The following is a 13759-nucleotide window of genomic DNA, read 5'->3' as shown; positions in this document are numbered from 1 at the left end:
GATAACTACAGAGGATAATTGTTCATTATTTCTGTCTCCCACTTGCACCCTGTCACTATTGTTACTTGTTGTCTATCTCGGCTTTGCTTCAGATGATTCTGTTTGTAATCTTACCTGCATTTGTTAAACCAGAAAGATACCATGCTTGGTTTTTAGATTGTCATGGCTGGAGTCAAAGACACCAGACCAACAATAAATGAAGTTATCAAATCAAACAGATGTGATGGAAAGCTGACTCCAGCTCCACACAAGAGAAACCAAATTTCTTCTGGTGATTAGGAGAGTATCTCACTAGCATGTACTGCCAATTCTGTATCTTGTAACACAAAGTATGATATATACACATATATTTGTGTGTGATGAGGCATTATTCTTTAAAAGCTACAAGGCACCAAGTTATTATCCCAGGTAGATGGTTGTCAAGTGATCAAGGCTACGGAAGAGGAAGTGGGAGAACTGTCCAAATTATAAAGCTCAGAGATCAATTTCAGTAAGGCTCAATTAGTGCTACCCCAGGAATTGTAACTGGGGAAATGAGAAAACAGATAGCTAGAAGAATGATTAAAGCTTTCAGTCAAATAAACATTGTTTATCCCCAACTCCAATTTAAAGCTGTTTTAGGAGATTTAACTTTTCACAGCAGTAACTTTGCCAGTATCAGCAGACTGCAAGGAAAATTACTGGAAATTATTTGAATGGAGCTGGAACTTGGCCTTGAAGAGTCACAGCTTCACTGTGCTGCCTGTGCCAGTGTCTCACCATGCTCTCAGTAAGGAATTTCTTCCTAATACCAAATCTAAACCTATTCTCTTTCACTTTAAAACCATCCTCCCTTGCCCTGTCACTACATGTCCTTATAAATAGTCTCTCTTCATCTTTCTTGTAGGCTCTCTTCAGGGATTAGCCCTGCAACACCAGGGAATGACCACGCACTGCCCAAGGACTCCAGGCCCGTGTCTGCAGACCTTGGCAAGGGTCACCCCAAGGCACGAGCAGGCAGGAGAACGTGACCAAACCCGGCACAAAGGCTCTTGGAGCTCTAAGCGATAACTCAAACCCTTCATCGGCACCCAGCCTCATCCAGCCCGGCTCCAAAGGCCCTGCCTGGCGGCACACGGTGCCCAGACCCCGGCTCGGGGCTGTCCCTCACCCCAAGCCCCGGCTCGGGGCTGTCTCTGAAAGTAGCCACGTCCAGAAACAGCATCCTCACCCCAAACCCCGGCTCGGGGCTGTCCTTGACCCCACAGCCCGGCTCGGGGCTGTCCCTCACCCCAAGCCCCGGCTCGGGGTCCCCGCCTGCAGCCCAGGCCGCGCTGCGCTGCTGCCGCCTGCCGGCCCCAGCGCGGTACTGCAGGTGCCGGCCCACACGGCCGGGGCCGCCCGCGGGACGCGGCCCAGCAGAACCCCAGAGGCACAGAGGCACGGAATCACAGAATAACAGAATCACAGAGCCACAAAATCACAGAATAAGAGAATCATTGAATCACAGAACCAGAGAACCACAGAACCATAGAGCCACAGAATCACAGAACCACAGAATCATGGAATCAGAGAACCACGGAACCATGGAATTACAGAATCACAGAATCATGGAATGAACTAGGTATCACAGAACCACGGAATCATGGAATCACAGAACCACAGAATCACAGAACCATGGAATCACAGAATCATTAAATGAACTAGGCTGGAAATGACCTTTTGAGATCATCAAGTCCAACCTATGACCTAACACCTCCACATCAACTAAATCATAGCACTGAGTGCCACATCCATGTTTTTTAAACATGTCCAGGGACGGTGACTGCACCACCTCCCTCGGCAGATGATTCCATTGCCCAATCACTTTTTCAGTGAAGATTTTTTTCCTAACGTCTAACCTAAATCTCCCTTGGCCCCCACCTGGCTACAACTGCACCGTGTCCAGTGTCTGAGCCAGCTGCCCGAGCCTCATTGTGCACTCAGTGCCACAGCATCCCCAAAATGCTGCTCGAGAAAGAGCTGACCAACCAAGGGTCCTGGCCCAGCCCCTCACCCCAATAACTGGCCAACCTTTCCATCAAAAGCATTTAAATACAGTGAGATGCATGAGGCTGTAATCCCACTCCCCTGTTTTCTTCCTCTCTTCTTGACTCTTCTCAAGTGCTTTTAATGCAAATTCACTCATGGATTTCCAAGCAAAAGCAATTAATGTAGTATTAACAGGAATGGGGGAAGAAACTGGCTTTTATGCATTGCTCTTGATGAGGAGGATGCGTGGAAACTTTGGGACAGTCTTTGTTGGCTTTCACACTAGATTAATTCATATTTACAAAGCTTTACTTCATTTGAATAGAGCTTTTAGTGATTTATTTCTAATATATCTTCAGAAATGTAGCCCTGGCCTGCCAACACAGACAGGAATTGAATTAAAATACGCTGTGGCTTGGTTCCTGGTATTTATTTACTGCTCTCGTAGTAAACAGCAGGTTATGTTGTTTGCAATGGTTAATAAACTCCCTTTTTGCTAAGAGAGAGTGTGTGTGTGTATAAGGAGAGCCTTCATCTGTGCCTGTGCTGAGAAATCCCCCAGCACAGGCAGGAGGGTGTGCCAGGTACCAGTGCAAGCTGCAGGCTGTGCCCTGGAAACTCCCGGAGCCAGGATCGGGTGTCCACCCTTTGCTGAACAAAGGCCTCAGGACCTGTGTCTCCAGCCAGGGTGGGGACAGTCATCATCCAGAGACTCTGAAGAGCCCCAGAGACAAAAATCACCACTGGAGAGGGGGACATAGACTGTAAGGGCATAAAACTTCAGGGATTGATTGTTCAGGGTCTGTCTGCAGGCACCAGTCTGAGCTGTTCCTGTTGTTGTACCTCTCAATTATTAAATTATTTTCACCCCTGAAATTGAATACTTGAAAGAAACCTAGGGTAAGAAATGTCTTTAACACCTCTGTGCATGCACATTTATAATGGTAAAATTTTCCTCTGGAAGTGCAGGTAGACATGGTGGGGTGCCCCAGGTGTCACTGGGGGGACACAGGAGTCACTGAGGGAATGTGTGTCACCCTTCACTGGCAGAAGCCATGGGATGACAAGGTAAGAGGAGCAGTGGCTTTGAGCTCAAGAGTGGAATGGTGAGGCAGGAGTGAGGAAGAAGAGCAGCAGCCTGGAGCTGAACAGGGGGCATGAGGGGTTCTCTGGGCAAAGGCATTCGTGGCATCCCCAGGGCACCTTCTGAGAGCCCTGGCTGGCTTTGAGCCAGGTGACCTCCCTGTGCAGGGCTGGGTCTGTGCTGTCCTTGGCCTTCTGCCATTGTGCTCCTCTGGCCTCCTGGAGAGAGGGGCAGCCCTGCAAGGGGGGTGAGAGCCCCTCTCTGCACATCTCAGGGGGCAAATGGAGCTCTGCCAGCCCCCAGCCCACCCTGGGGCTTCCACCTCAGCCCCAGCCCTGCCTCTGCTTCCTGAGGACTGGAAAGGTGCAAATAAACTTTTTTTTTTTTTTTTTTTTTAAATCTGTGTTCATAAGCCTCCCTTGTTTGGTTTTGGTTGGGGTTTTTGTTTTTTTTTTCAGCAATCTGATGGTTGTTCTGCATAAGTGAATATTGAGTAATGTTTATTATGCTTTCTTTGGTATTTTCTGAGGTAGTGTGTTTGAAGCTGTGCGACAACGTATCACACTGATAGTGCTTGGATGTCAATGCAGTAAGTCTCCTGAAATGGGATGAAACATTTAAGGAGAATTTAATCCATCATTGACCTTTATCGCTCCAAAAACTGTGATAAAACACAAAGTTTAGAAGGGAATTGAGAAGAGGATTGTAAATTAGCTCTTTTGGCTTTGGGTTACTGCAGGAAACACAGATACTCTGACTTCAGCTCTTATGTCTATTTGAAATTAACTTCTAAAACTCTAACACTGGCATTCTCACATCACTTGAAAGAAATATTTTTTTCAATTTTCTAATGAGGGAATACATTCAGTTCAGAAAATGTTATTCTGATTGCAACAGCTCACTTGAATGTAAATGAAACATACCTCCAAAAGCTCAGACACACTTTCCTTCTTTTTACTGAGCTTTTTAGGGAGCTGCATTTCAATCTGACACATCAAAGCTCAATGTTATCATGTGCTTTGTGCAAGAGTACTCATTCTGAATGTCACTGGGTATTGACAAAACTTTGAAGATATCTGGTCATCATTTGTAATGAAATCAGAGGTGAATTTTGAGGGCCCATATGTCCACCTGTTCTTACCATGAATCTGTTGAGCTTTTTTTAGTGTATATTGGAGTTAAGTGTGTGTGGCTGCTTTGTGCATTCTAGTAGGAGGCCCAGGTTATTCAGGATTTTCTGTGTGCTGCTGCACCATACAAGAACCCGTTTGCTTCTAGCCTGTATCTTTTCTGCCACTTTCACTAAGATTTGCTATAATACTTGATATTAAACTATAAATTATATGGCCAAAACCATATCCAGACTGAGAATCAGAAATTATGTCAAATGCTTTTTATTTGCTTGTCTTCACAGAATTAAATTATTGCAGGAGGTATTTGATGTGCACGGAGGAAGATAATGCTTTAGGAAGCTCCTCTTTCCCACCAAATCCCAGGACTGATGTTCCATGGGGACCTCACTAAAAAAGTGGCTTTTTTAGTGAGTGTAATGTCCCCCAAATGAGCGCTAGGGGATGCTGCACTCCTACACAAATTCGCACCTGAAGGAGGGAAAATACCAATTTTGTGGCCTTATTACTATTCCTTTCCACACAAAAAAAAAAATAGGGAAAAGAAGCTTTTGGTCATTCTATGCAACAAGGCTATTTTATTGGTAAGTATTAAAGTGAGTAGAAATAGATAATTTTTTAATTCTCTGCTAATTGTCTGTCCTATTAGGTCTAAATGTCCTTTTTATGTGTGTATAAAGAGGATTATTTGTAAATATTTATCATATAGAAACATCCAAGTCAAGACCATGATCCCAGTTCAATAAATTGCATGCAGAAGTAGGAAGAGAACATAAGATACACTGTACGAAAATCTACGGAGATCTTTAGTCCAGGGCTCAAATTGTACAAATTGCCCTTTGAGAATAAACACAGAACAATTTGTAGGTTTGAAATTTGTTACAGAGCTAAGATGGTCATTCTGCACTAGAACTTGTTTTTCCTTTAAATAATGCACATTGTTTTCAAGTGCTTATAAAAACTGTACAAAATAGGAATATTTAGATATTTGACAGTTACATAAACTTTCGTAATATTTTAAAATGAAAAACAAAATACAAAACCATATGTAGGTAACATTTTTCAATTAAAAGAATGAGTTTGGAACAAGGAGCAACGACAAGTTTACTTTTCAAAGAATTGCTATTTAGAGATTGCGTTTGCTTTGCAAATGTTTGCAAGTAGAAGCAATATTAAGGAGAATTTTAAATTTTTATACATGAGTTATGGAGGACCAGTTTTGGTATATTAAATTATACATGCAGCTGTGTTTGAAGTTTCTGCTGAGAGCCCTACCTTAGGACATGCTGCTCTGTTCTTAAAACATGCTGCATTTGTTCGTCAGAGTCCTTTTGTTGGATTTTGGGCCATCAAAAAAAGGTAATTTTTTTGGGTTTTATTTGAAATGTTTGTGGTATTCTATGCTATCTATCAATATTAAGTTTTGAACCAATGCATACACATGTAAATATCTCCAAGTGCTCTTTATATGGTTAAAATGTTGTATACAGATTCACTTTTGCCTCCCCTCAGCTGTGACATCTGTCCACTCTAATGCCATATGAGGATATTGTGAGTTTTGTTATTATTTCGTAACAAAACCTGCAGACTAGTGACATACTTAAGACTTATTTTATGTACATAATTAGCACACACTTGGATTTGATTGTTAAAGGCAAGTAGGTTAAATAGCGCATGATTTGTTCTGCTCTTTCAGAATTACTTTCATGTGGGTGTGCATTTCTTTACAGTAAACAAAATGAAACAACTGTTGAAAACAACTTTGCAGTGCCTTTATCTCAGGAATGTCCTCATTTTTGTCACCTGATAAGGGGAACTGAATAAACATTGGCTGTAAGTCCAGCAGTGCAAGAAAAATAACAATCTGTAAAGGTGGCAGAATGAATTCAACAGTTTATGTACATGCTAATTAATGAGTGACGTGTGCTAATTACAGGCAAGGCTTTCACCTGGCATCAGAATGCAAAGCCACAGCTGGAAAACGTGTTGTTTTTTTACAGGGAGATGATTCTATTTCAAAGGCTTTTTTAATTCTTGAAGAGACAAAAAGTCAAATCCACAGCGTCCTTAAGACATGAAGAAAACCGAGTTAATACCACAAATGGGGTGAAAAGCTGGATATAGTGCTTGATCACATAGTTTCACAGAAACTTCTCATAGTGGTAGTGATTGTTCCAATCACCTGGAGCTGCTCACTCCTGCTCCCAGCCCTGCCATGACAACAGTTAGCAGTGTGAACTGGTGTGAACTGGAGCCTTTCCTGGCTGAAGTCAACACAATAAATCTTTGATTCACTGCTCTCAGTGTCGCAGCACAGGCAGTTCTGCTCAAAGTGCAGCTGAGTGCTGTGGCTGGAAGGAAGGGTGAGATGCTTAAGCCAGTAAGTCTGACTGAAAAAGAAAAGAAACTTGTGGTGGAAAAAGAAAGGGCTTTTTGCTGGTGAGAGGTAAACCACAAAACTGAAAATTGGAATAGCACATAGAGAGGAGAAAGGTGTGAATGTGCAGAGCCTTGAAGCTGAAGCCAAACAGAATTTAGTGTGTGAAGGAACAAGAAGGAGGTTAAAAGTGAAAGTGATATAGTCTGAATCTGCAGTGGGTTGTGCAGGAAAAAATAATGTAATAAGTTTATCTTTGTAATTCTGTCAATTGACATCTTTGGTATAAGCTTTAGCTTCTGGAACATGATCAGATTTAATTTAAAAAACCCAAATTAAAACAACAGTAATAACAAACCAAAACATGAAAGAAGTCATGTCATCTGATTATTGCTAACCAACTGATTCCTGAATGTGAAAAAATCAAGAAAGAAATCCCGGTAATAGGATTGGAGTTTAGCATTATGTAGCCCTGAATAATTCCTCCCTAATAGCAGCGACTTCCTTTTGTTTCCTTTAGAAGTGCCCCATGCCAGAGTAAGTGATATATACAAGATGTCTCACACTTGGCCATTAGAACCACTTGGTGAAGTACAAACTTCTTTCAAGATTCTGTACTCAGGCCTCATGCAGGGTATTTACATTTCCATGGCCACAGAGCAGGGCTGATAAATCCACTTGTTCACCTGCACCGTGCTCCAGGCCTGACTTGCACCACCCCTGCATGTGGCTCACAGCTGCTTTCTGGGGAACTAGAAAAGTATTTGTCTGCATAGAAAATATGAAAGCAATTGTATCTGTTAGGCTTTCAATATAGAGCATAAAGTTTAAATACCTAATAATGAAAATTCAATTTTATGCAGAATATCCAACAGCCCAGCTGTTTAATTGTGGAGAGACTGATCAAAGTGGGGGTGAAAGTGATGAAATGGGCTTATGCCTTAAGAAAACATAGCACTTCTTTTAAAAATACTTTTAAAAAGCTACAGCTGTTAAAGGGCTTGCTCAAAGATGCTTTTTTTTTTCCTCCAGGTATTTTTGGCAGATGATTGAACATGAATGGAGATTTCCTTTGGAAAGAAATATACATGAAGCAACTGCACAGCACACTAAAAATGGCCATCAAGAGACACTTTGATAATGCAGCAGATATTCAGTTGTGTGTTACAAACTGACCCAGGCTTTAATCTGCAGACAATGAGTGACCGCTTCAATCCAGAACAAGGAACATCAACCCAAAGTACTGAAAGCTGCTCTTCAGAAGGACCAAGGCATGCAAAGCCTTTTAAGCTCCCAGGCAAACCAGGGGCCTGCTGTCCATACTACCTTCTCCTGTAGCTTCCAGTAATTTATGAAATTACCAACCTTCTTTGACAGGTCACTAATTTCAGAATCCAGTCTACTTTTAAAAATTGAGGAACTGTTTTTACAGACATTTATTGTTGGATTCTGTACTGAACAGTGATCTACTGGTCATCAAGCAGTTACTTATACTTTGTCAGATTCATGATAAGTGGGGAAAAACTTGAAGAGTTTTTTTTCCAAGACACTGAATGACAATGTTTTATGTTCTTACTCTAGAAATCAGGAAAATCAGCCAAGGACTTGGAAATACCAGATTGAGCTACATGCTCTTAATGCATTTTCTTTCCCCTGTTTTTATCTATTTATTTATTACACTTGAAAAATATGATACTTCTCATTTTGTGTATCTGTTCAAAATGCTCCATCTTTGTCCATCACTTAATGTTCCATCTCTGTCAGTGATGATGCAGCCACTGTAGGGAGGGGCAAGTATCAACCCCTGCTTCAGTCATACAGGCAGACATTTTCCTTACTGTTTTTTGTTTAATTTGGAGGCTTTGGTATATATAATGTAATATAGTCCCTTATAACTCTGTGATGCCTGGTGTGTGTGCTTCCTGGAGATGTTACACAGTGGGCAGAGTTCTTTGCAAAGACCTGCATAATGAGCTGCACTTTTAACATTACTGTATTTTAATTTCCTTTTGACTGAATGCGCTTTCCATCTTTCCTTTGGTTTCTCTGTTTAGCCTTTTCCCCCTCCCCCTTGTTTTCCCTTAATATTTCCAAAGAATTGAAAAGGACAAAGACAAGCTAATCTGATCTCTGCCCTCTTTTCTGCTTTAGCAAAGCTTTTAGCTTCCCCTCTCAAGCTCTTTTTAAATTTGTTTTGTTTTCTTTACATTTCCTTCCCTCCCCCCAAGAAAAAAAAAATCACTACTCCAATGTAAAATAAATGACCAAGCTGTAGCAGGACATGCAATCATGGTGACATAAGACAAAAATCTGTATTTTCCAGATGTACCTGTGTGCTATACCAGGCTTGCACCTCCTGCTGCAAAATAAGCATGAGGACAAGAGAATAAAGAGAAATATATTTCAAGCTTCCCCTTTGATTCCTGACAGAATTCTTTTGTATTTTTGGGCAGAGTAGCTGAGTGGCTGAATATACATGCTGTATGTGTCTGATGTGCTTTCTACGGTTTTGTTCCTGCTAATGACTGCAGGTTTATAAATTTTTCTTTTGCATTTTTGCTTCCTTGAATCAAGAGGAGAGGGGCCTTAGGCCTTTCCTCAGGCTGCTGTTGCCTCTGTCTCCACCGTGTGCTCATTCTGCCTGATAGGCCCAAGTGTGTCAGCTTGGCAGCGTTCCCAGGCACCATCAGCATTACAACATTCCCGGAGTCGGGTCTGGGTTAGCACAAAGCATTGACAAATTCTGTGTATTTAGTTTTGTTCTCATGCTGTTCTTCATAGGGATTAGGATTTTCTTTTTTTTTTGAGAGAGAATAATATTAGAGTAGAGCAGTCACACAATGAGCATAAATGTTAATGGCTGACAATCCTCACATTTACTGCTTTGGGGAATCAAAACTTGGATGTTTGTGTGCTGGGGGTGATATCTCTGAGCAACTTAGGCCTTTAGGTGTTCAATTAAAAAGAAATCTATCTTGAATGGTTTGCACTGTTGAAACTGATGCAAGTATTCACTGAATGTCATGAATTTTCAGTGTGCCCCTGCTGCTGTAGTGGGCTGTGTGATTCCCTTTATAGCAGCACTCTCCCCAGTTTCTGCTTCATTCCTAAAACAGAACAAACGGTCAGTGTATCCATGAGCCTTCCTGCTCCCTGCCCTGAAAAACATTGCAAAATCTAAAAAGAGAAAATGCTTCCAGCAGGGACTCCAGAATTCCTCATGAGACAATAATTTATACTCTGGGCTGTTAATCTGCTGTTGCAGCCTGAAATGCAGAGACACAGAAGTGTAAGCACAGCGATGGGCTGCTGTGGCAGCTCCCTGTGACAATGCTATCTCAAGGAATAATCTGAATGCAGAATGGGACAATGCAGAGCAGGATGACTAATTTTACTGAGTGGCACAGTTATGAGTCACGTCGGCTCTCAGGCAGTGAGGTTTGTGTGGTAAAGTAGTTCTATCCTGAGAGGTGCTGTATGGAGGTAAGGGAGGGCACTAGGTTTTGTTGTGGTGATTGTTTCTGGGATTATTAGCACTCGACTAAACGTGACATGCATATTCTGTTTGCAACTGTCGTAGATTTATGGAAGAGGGCTTTTTATAGTTGGTTATGCACAATCTGAGATCCTGCATGTTGTACTGGAAGAATGTTTCTTTTTCTTTGGTTATTCTATCTCATTATTTAATAATTATTGTTTCAATGTTAAGCGTCTCCCTCTACACCTTCCCTTGTTTGTTGTTTTTTTCTCTTTTGTTTAATAAATAATTATTTGATATTCAATATGCTTCAGAATCACCCTTTCATCTGCAATTTCCATTGCAATCTTCATGGTTACAGAATGATAATACAGAGCTATATAACACAGATGCAAAATTTTCAACAATAATACAAAGGCATGTTGGAGCCTTTCTAAAAATTTAACCTTTAAGATCTTCATCTGGAGTTAAGACTTCTTTCTTGGCATAATGATAAATCCTCCCACTTTCACCGCATTAGGGAATAGAACAGAATCACATTTTTTAATGAAAAGATTGGAAATTGGCCCAAGATCAAACCGGTTCCTTACACCCTGCTTTCTCATCTTGTTTCATTCGCAGCATTTTCGCAGGAGATAAAAAAAGGTAAAGCAAAAAAAAAAAAGGATTAGCTGAAAAGCTACGCGATTGTTTTCGTGGGGGCAGACTGATAACTTGCCGCTAGAGAAACCGGTGTGAATTTTCAGGGCCTGTGGTGCATTTTAAAAAGCACCAAGTCCTACAGGGTTAATGGACAGGAAGCTGCAGTTGCAGCCGCTCCTAAGGAAGTCAGTTTTTGTGTAACAGCCCAGGCAGGCCCAAAGGTGGGGGCCGGGGGGGAGGACTGGAGATCTCAGTCTGGGGTGACATGGATATTTTTAGTTTTGCTCTGCAGCGTTTTAAACGCAGGGAAGGCCTGCACCAAGTGGTAGCAATGCTCTGTGATAAAGCAATTTCAGTTCTGGAATGCTTTTTGGGAAAAGGAGACAGGAGTGTTCCTGTTTAAGGCTCCCTTTTCCTATTAGGACTCAGCATACTTGATATGTGAGGAAATCACACTGTAGGGACATGGCTGCTCTGCTGCACGTTCATATATTTAAATTCTGGAGCAGGAGAACCCTTCTCTGAATCCTGAGTTATTAATTCCAGCCCCTCCCGTGCACATGCACTTTCTGTAAGGTTTGCTCCCTGCCTGTGGCCTCGCTTTCCCGGCCAGCAGAGCCCCAGCAAAGCGAATTTCGCTTCCCGTGCAAACAAAAGAACAGCTCTCGCGACCTGGGCAAACTCTGCCTCCTTCGCGTTTAGAACCCCCAACAAACGGCAGGCTGGGGCGCTTTTGCCGGGGCCGGCGGGGTGCGGGCGCTGCCCCGAGGCGGGCGGCGCGGGCGCGGGGCCGGGCGGCGCGGGGCCGGCCGTGGCGAGCCGAGCCGGGCCTAGCGCGCCGGCCTGCTCCGAGCCCGGGATGGCTCCTGCTCCCGGAGCCGCACAAAGATAATCGCTCAGGAAGTGTCTCAGCCAATCCCCTGGCGCTTTACATGCGGATTTGCCGGGGCAGCCAATCCGGGGGCGGCTTTCATGGGGAAGACAGATCATCAAGCCCAAGTGCCAAGCCCTCCCTGCCCGAGTACTGAGAGCCTGTCCTCCATGTTTTATAAGTATTGACATAACACTGTGTTAACAATGCATCCACAGAGGTAAGCCTTGCTTTTTACATTGCTTTTTCTCTAAGACCTATGAGTTGTGGGTTGAGAGTGTGATTCTCTGTGATTTCTCGTGCAAAACTCACACCACAGCACTTATATTAAGTTGGAACTGTTTAAATTTGCTTTCTTGGGTCACATGGTTAGTAGCCATTAGCCACAGCTTTATTTTACAGTCTGGCAAAGCCTTGGCATGCCTACTTCTTCACAGGAGGATGGTGTTTTTAGAGTTTATCAAGATCCTGGTATTCCAAAGGAGGTTTCTGTCTCTGAGCAGTTTGCCAGCACTATTGTCTGTTGTGTCACATGCCTGCTGGAGAGAAAATGGAAGCTAGGGAGCAGATGCATTTAACTGCCCTACAGGGAGTCAAGCAGGGATAATGGCAGACAGAGGAACAGGCAAGTTTACCTTTCTAAACAGTGAATGGAACAGCTAAGATAAGTTATCTCTGAGAAAATATGGGATTTTTAAAAACCTAGGCATCAGCAAAAAGTGCTAATGGCAGATTGTAGATATTGGGCCTAGGTGGTGGTGTGCTGTTGCATCATGTTTTTTATGCAGCTTATCTTAACTTAAAATGATTATTGAACCTTTTTTCTTGCAGGAGTAGTTAATACAACGCTTTTCTCTTTCTGAGGGACAATGTATGGTTAATATTTTGTTCCTTTAAAAGGGAGTTTTTATGCTGCAGATTTTGGAAATGGAGTGCTGCTCAGTAAAACGCAGCAGTGCATCTGTTTACAAATCTGATGCTTTATGGAAAATGTTTTTGAACTGTTAGCTTTCTTGTTTTGCATAGTTCAAATAAACTAATGCAACTTTTATCTGTGCCTTTTTGTTTTACATTGTATCAGCCACAGTTCTGTGTTGTGGAGTCCAGAAGATATAAAATCATGTGTGGTTCATGACAGTAGTACATGTTGTTCGTTCTTGGGTCTTTTTTTTTTCCCTTTTATTTTTTTTTTAACTTTTGGTTAAATGCTACGTAATTATTTCAAGAAATTCCTTTTTGATCAATTCCCAAATCTGCCAGCCTGTTGTATCTCCTTAACTGGAAAAATGAGATGGGTGCTTGAACAGTTGGTAAGTAAGCAGCATGCTACTCTCTGAACATTTTTAATACTTTTCCAAACATTTTGTTTTTACTGGGTCAGTCAGTGCAGTAGATGAAGTGATGTTAGTGGTTAGTCATATAAAAGATCAGATTTGCTTAGCGTCCATTTTAAGGGACTTGTACATGTAAACTGCTCTGTTTGAATGCACTGTTTTTCTGATAATTTGTCTCTAAATTTTGAAGCTTTTACTTCCTGTTTACCTTAGGCCAGTGAAAAATATTCTACTTGCTGTTTGTTCCTAGATCATTAATTACCATGCTTGCAGGGTAAAGCGCGTTTTCACCGTTCCTTGGGCTTTTCGGGTGTGATGAAAGTGCTAGTGCTCAGCAATGAAGTGACCTTATGAAGTAAAGTAAATAACACTTAATGAGCATATGTTTCTGATACTATACAAAGTATAACCTCAGACAAGCTTGCTTGGTTTATAACTAATTTAGGAACATTTTCTGCTCTTTATAAAGATTTTAATTGTAGTGCCTGCATGCTTGTTTGAACAAGCTGTTTTTCAGTGATCACCAGGGCTGTTACAAAAGCAGAGGAAGGATGCTCTTTTGTGCTTTTAATGTAATTTTTGCACTTGTTTTAACAGTCCATACACATTCATTATTTTAGGAAAGAACTGAAAGCTAGGCTGGCTTTGCAAATAAATGACTGTGCTGAGGCACACTGCATGCAAACTTTTATAGACCCTTGCCATGTATTTGATAATGTTCTTTTAACATAGCAATTTACCTCTGGTTGCTTGTTTACCAGTGTGAGTATCTTACTTTGAATATCTCACTTTGGTTAAAAGCTTTCCTTCCCCCCCCACCCTCCATGTTCCCC

At 42.0% G+C, this 13759-nt stretch overlaps 1 protein-coding gene across 8 annotated transcripts in view; it reads left to right on the top strand.

Moving 5' to 3' along the window:
* Positions 1–11677: 11677 nt before the first annotated feature.
* Positions 11678–13759, top strand: part of ZMYND8 (zinc finger MYND-type containing 8) — a 49374-nt gene continuing 47292 nt past the window's right edge. For 5 of the 8 annotated variants that reach the window (XR_005626575.1, XR_005626574.1, XR_005626573.1 and 2 more), the window contains exon 1: positions 11679–11812. Coding sequence is in view for 3 of the 8 variants with exons in the window: in XM_039699755.1 (XP_039555689.1) it covers positions 11799–11812 (14 nt within the window). In the remaining 5 variants the exon portion in view is untranslated. Of the gene's footprint in view, positions 11813–11895; positions 12218–12852; positions 12903–13759 lie in introns of those variants that run through there. The other 3 variants (XM_039699756.1, XM_039699751.1, XM_039699753.1) reach the window with 3 other exon arrangements.

The sequence above is a fragment of the Passer montanus genome, unplaced genomic scaffold (assembly GCF_014805655.1).
Source record: "Passer montanus isolate IOZ18808 unplaced genomic scaffold, ASM1480565v1 scaffold139, whole genome shotgun sequence".
In the NCBI taxonomy this organism is placed as follows: domain Eukaryota; kingdom Metazoa; phylum Chordata; class Aves; order Passeriformes; family Passeridae; genus Passer; species Passer montanus.
This window is presented reverse-complemented; position numbering and strand designations above follow the sequence as displayed.